Consider the following 5,944-nt stretch of genomic DNA (forward strand, 5'->3'; position numbering starts at 1 on the left):
CTCTCAAATTGACACCAGATTCTGTAACTACCATAGTGGTATAGTGGTTTTAATTTTATCTCATTATTCTTGTTAGACATGTGTATGCTCATTTGTATAATGAAGATAATATGATAAATGAAATCCAAGAAAGATAAACCCTTCAGAAATAGTAATGGGAGTAATGATGCCCTGAGTGTACAGGGAGAGAAGGGGAGCAAGGGATGGAAGGATGAGCAGATAGCTATGATAACTGTATAACTCCACTCAAGGGGAAGAAATAATAGAATTGTAGGTGAATGGATACACTGGATGGTGTAAGATATGGCAAAAAAATCAGGATAATAATATATAATAAATGTTCTTGGGGGTAAGGTCAGGGAGGGGGATAAAGGGGATCTGCTATCAAAGAGTTAAAGATGAAAGAAAATATTTTGAAATTGATAGTGGTAGCAATTGTACAATTATGCTTGATCTAATTGAATTATGGATTGCTAAAATATCTGTTAAGAGCTCCTAATAAAATGATTTAAAAAACAAAAAGAGGTGCTATAAAACTAAAGAATAGATTTGGATGATAGCACACAATAAATGATAGAAGATGTCTCAATAGTAACTCTTATCTTAGTTACATGTCAAAATGTTTTGCTTATATTAAGTTAAATATGAATTATACTAATTTTAATGTAGTTTCTAGAAAATTTGTGTGGCTTGAATTTGAAAGATTATATTTCTGTTAACAGCAATGCTCAAGGCTCTGCCACCATTTTCCAAAGTCCCACATGTACCTTTGTTTAAATTGCATAGTAAATTCCTGAATCAATTTGTATGCTCTAGTTGTCAACTACTTAAATTCCCCCTCTTGATAGAAATGTAATTTGTAAAAATATTTATTACTAAAATTTTAAAAAACCTTAAGTTCTCGGTTATATTGCTGTCTTGTTTCTTCATTATTTCATTTATGTTATATACACATTATAAGTGCTGCATATTCTTTCCACATCGCATAGATCATTATCAAAGACCCACCTATTGCATACCTCCTCTGATCCTTCCTCCTTTTATCCCAAATTGGTCTTATTTTTTAATAGTTTTATATTAAAAAGTTATGCAATTGTGGTAGCTACATAATCTGGTGTCAATTTGGGACTTGAGAGGATTAAGAGTTAAGGGGTGGAGTCTAGTCTGTCAATCAGGTCATAGCCAAAGAGGCCTGTGTGTGGGCTTGGCCTTCTACTGAGAATTCTGGTAAATCCGGGATTTCTGGTAAATCCTCTTCTTTGGAGGCAGGAGGCATTTCTCTCTCTCTGCTCACTCCTTGGGAGACATTGCAGCTGACAAGACACATGGAACTATGCTAGTGCCCTGAGCTGGAGAAGCCTCATGGACCTACCCCGATGCAACCAGACCTCTGCAGCCATTAAAGCCATGTAGAGACCCTTGCCAGCACTGAGATGCTTACAATGTCCCTGGATCCAGACTTTCTACCCATTGGCTTGTGATCGTCCTGCATTCAGCTTCATTGCATGTGTTTTGTGAGTCTGAAGAGGACTATATAGATTGGTATTGATCATATGGGCTAATATTGGACTTATGGGCTTGGATTGGACTGGGTTGGGATGCTTTCTTAATGTACAGTTATCCTTGATATAAAACTCTTGTACACATGAGTCTCTAAGAATTTGTTTCTCTAGTCTATCCAGACTAACAGATCAATCATCACCAGTTTTGAAATCATTTTCTTGTTTCTTCCACCCATTATTATTATTACCACCCAGCCTCCCAGGCCATAACACTAAACCAAAGCCAAACCAAATTCATTGTCATTGAGTCAATAGCGATCCTATAGAGCAAGGTAAAGCTGCCCCTGGGAGTTTCTGAGACTATAACTTTTTACATGCGCATAAAGGGCTCAAGTAGAAAGCAAATGTTTTGAAAAGGATGATGGAAACATATGTACAAATATTCTTGACACTATGGATGCATATATGGATTATGACGAGAGCTGTAAGAGCCCCCAGTTAAATGATTTAGAAAAAAAGATACATTTCCTTCTCAGTGGTAGAGACCAAATAGTGAAAAGGCTGGGTGGAAAAACAGAATGTTCACACCACCCTCTACAATGACTGAATGGACTCTTGGGTTTGGGGTCTGATACAAGGGCACAGCATGAAGTCTGGAGTACAGGGACACACATATCTGGAAAGAGGAGGTACACTACAGAAGACCTGCCAATAGCGGAAGACCCACCAGAAAGCCACCCTATGGTGGGAGGTCCACCATTAACAGACTATCAGGTCTCACTCTACATTCTTTGAGGCCCATTAGACTAGCTACAGACCCTTTGGACTTACATCCCAAAGTATCCTCTTAAAAAAAAAAAAAAAAAAAGCAAACCCCAGAAAGTCCCATCTTTGTTTCTCCTTGCCATAACCCTAAGAAACTATTAATCTAGTTACTGTCTTTATGGATTACTCATCCTGGATGTCCTATTTAAAAAAAAACCATACCTAACTCTTAACAATGACAACAACATAAAGCACAGACAAACCTTAATCCCAAAGAAATCAGAAAACAGATATTAATAGAAATTTAAATGGCTCAGGCCTATTTTAAATGCCATGTATCTGTAATAGTATTTTATCCTAACAAAGCTTTAACTAGTACTTACCACATTGTAGTGATGTAGTCGTTACACATTGGCTGCAATCAGAATAACTCTTTCAAAAACTGGTGTTGATTTAATGCAAGCAGGGAAATATAATGGTCTTTTTTACTGTGACTCAAAACTGTTCTACCCCATATTCCATCTTATACCAAAAGCAAACTAGCCAACAAACAAAAACCACTACTCTTACTGAAAACTATAAAACCAGTAATCAAAAAATCATCCCAAAATAGAAGTCACCACAAAAATAATTTCATTTAAAACCAGTAAACTTTTATTTATGAAAACCCATTAATTCCCATAAAGCAAACCAAAAGTCTCAAAGTCTTGCTCTTCTCTTGGTATAGGCAATGTCAAACAGCAAAGTTGTAGAAGATAACTGGCTCTCGTAAACAACTGCAAACAGTTCAGGCAGAAAAAATTCATTCGGCTATTTCTTTTCTTTCAAAACAGGGTGGGGCTTTGTGATGTCGAGTTTTTCAGAATGGCTGATAACTTGCCTGGTAACCACTATAATAAGGAGCAGCCTGGCTTATTTGCACGTTGACGTTATTGACAGTAGAGCCGAACGTAGGAAACAAACCTCCGCCATAGTCACTAAATATTGGCTGAATATTATAGACATTCATGGTATTGCTAAATATTTGATCAGATCTCACTTGGTTGTAGGGTGAGGACGGTACAGGCACAAGAATGGAAAGAAGACTACCGCCACCAGAAGTGCCTTGAACAGCTGGGTTGGTTCCGAGGTCACCAGGATAAGCCCCCAAATAACTTGCTCCACCGGCATCTGGGCCACCACCACCACTAGCATCTTGAACACCTGGGTTTGTTCCGAGGTCAGCAGGATTTGCTCCACAGACATCCTGGTTTGGACGGATGCCCCTTATTACTTGGCGACGTACGCGGCAGGCAAATGGAGCAACGCTTTTCAACAGCCGAGGCCGGCCATATTCTTGAGGGTGTGCAATTTTAATTTCACACGGCCTGGCACCAATGAGGTGGTACCTGTTGTCTAACAGCTTCCTTGCCGCGTTCTCATGCTTATACGTGATAAAGCCAAAAGCTCGCCTTTTATTTGTGTTTGGCCACACTGGTAGTTCAATATCCTGAATCACCCCAAAGGTCTCAAAGTACTGTCTGATTTTGTGCACAGGCATACCAGGGTTCAGCCCACCTACAAAAACCTTCCTCACGGGGAAGTTCGAGTCTATGGCGATAGCCCTTTTCAGAGATATTATCTTGCCATCGAGCTTGTGCTCTTTTACTTGGAGGACCTTCTCCACGGAAGCACTGTCTTTGAAAACGACAAAGCCAAATCTCCTGGATAGTCCAGTGTTTCGGTTAATTTTGATAATAAAGTCCATTATCTCACCAAACTGAGACAAGTATTCAAGAAGAGCTTGCTTACTGGTATCATCAGATAGTCCCCCGATGAACACTTTGTTGGGGTCAGGCAGGCGCTTGGTGGCTTCGATTGCGAACCCTTCCGGGTATTGTCCTCCTTGCAGTTGGTTCATGGCAACACTGGCGGCGTCCGTTGGACGGTAGGTGACCGACATCATCGTGGAAGGTGAGAAAACTGAGGCCTGAAGCGACAGGGAGAGGCGAGAAGAGAGAAGTGGTGGCGTAGAGGATTTAACGGTCAGCCGAGATGGAGTATGGGTATTGGAAAGGGTCACGATGAAATACTTACGTAGAGACGTAATGACGTGAAAACAAGTGAGTGAGCCGCAACGTGAGATCTTACTTTCAAAGTAATAGTTCCAGCTATTTGCTTTACAAAAGAAAAGTGGCTTCAGATGGTCTTTCCTTCCTTCCTTCTTTCTTTTTTTCTTTCATTCGTTCGTTCATCTGTCTTTCTCTCTTTCTAGACAATAGCCAGGAAAGGGGGTTGCCTGGAGCAACATCTAGTCCCGTTCCATCTCTTGTACCTGAATACGTTTAAACTTCTTTGCACTTTCTGAAAGGTGCTTTGCCTAGTTTTAAGTTCTTTGCATACTTCAGTAAGTTTGTTACTCCTCTGAAGGATTTGGGGCTGAGGTGGATGATAAGGCAAGTGAAATAGACCTAGAACGTACTCCACAGGGCCAAGAAAAATTTATGAATTCGCAGGTTATGTTGAGGGAGTCTAAAATAGCAATTTTAGCAACGGCATTATTGAGATATAAATTGCATGCCACATGCTTCACTCTTTTGTATTTCCATTGTATATTTACAGAGTTGTACAGTCACCACCACAATTTAACTTTAGACACCACCCCCGAACCCTCTACCTTCTACATTTCCCGGTCTCTCACCACTCCTATGACACTCTTGTTTCCTCACCCCCAACCCCCTTTCTCGGATGCTAACCTCACCTCCCTCTCCACCCTTCATGCCCCCTACTCCCCCATCACATCATCAAAAAATCTACATACCTATTCATTTCCCCAAACTCTTCCAATCACAGAATAGTGATCTTTGGGGTCTGACTTCTTTCCTGTAGCTGTAGCATAATGTTTTTAGGGTTTCCTTCATTATGAGCGTGAATCAGTATTTCATTCTTTTTATTGATGAATAATATTCCAAACTGTGGATATATAACAATTGTTAACCATTCCTCTTTTTTAAAAAATTGGAAAGTATTCATGCTCACTACATGGTCAGCACTTTGCAACTACCAGCCACACTGTAGAAAAAAGATGAAACTTCCTACAGGTAGAAAAAATTGGAATCTCTAAAATCTACATAGTTGCTTCTACTCTGTCCTACTGGGTTGCTATGAGTCAGAATTGACTGATGGCTGTGAGTTTTTGTTTGTTTGTTTTTGATATCATGTTTAAAATATGTAAGAGATATTATTTTGGCAGTCATTTGCATTATCTAATTTTTGCACAGGTCAGAAATAGGACATATTACATTGTTCATACTACTGTTGGTGTTAGGTTCCTTTGAGTCAGTTCCTATTCATAGCGACCCTATGTACAAGAGAAATGAAACACCTACAGGTCCTACCATCCTCACAATTGTTTCTGTTTCTATGTCCATACTATTGAGGTTGCTTTTAATGTTAGCTTATCTTCTTGTGCTGAAGACTAAAGCTGAGCTTTTAAATTATTTGTTTGGATACTTCCATCCTTTTATCACACATTTAATATGATCAAGTAAATTGTGTATCTCTCTCTCCTTCAAATATTACTTTCTTGAGGGAAAGACTTTAAAATTCTTCCCATAGTAACACCTCAAAGTTGTATTCAAGTAGGGATGCCGTCATTTTCGGCCATTACGAGTTTTTAAAACAGTAGTCACGTTGCT

At 39.4% G+C, this 5,944-nt stretch overlaps 1 protein-coding gene across 1 annotated transcript; it reads right to left on the reverse strand.

Moving 5' to 3' along the window:
- Nucleotides 1-3,126: 3,126 nt before the first annotated feature.
- On the reverse strand, nucleotides 3,127-4,209 carry LOC101653264 (heterogeneous nuclear ribonucleoprotein D-like). Its single transcript, XM_045290583.1, has one exon. It carries the CDS (start codon nucleotides 4,207-4,209, stop codon nucleotides 3,127-3,129), a length of 1,083 nt encoding a protein of 360 aa, XP_045146518.1.
- Between the last annotated feature and the right edge of the window lie 1,735 nt (nucleotides 4,210-5,944).

Source organism: Echinops telfairi, unplaced genomic scaffold (assembly GCF_000313985.2).
Source record: "Echinops telfairi isolate 266 unplaced genomic scaffold, ASM31398v2 ScPeMD7_44;HRSCAF=162, whole genome shotgun sequence".
Taxonomy (NCBI): Eukaryota; Metazoa; Chordata; class Mammalia; order Afrosoricida; family Tenrecidae; genus Echinops; species Echinops telfairi.

Coding starts and splice junctions, on each gene's coding strand:
- LOC101653264 (XM_045290583.1), bottom strand. CDS start 4,209: ATGTCGGTCACCTACCGTCCAACGGACGCCGCCAGTGTTGCCATGAAC.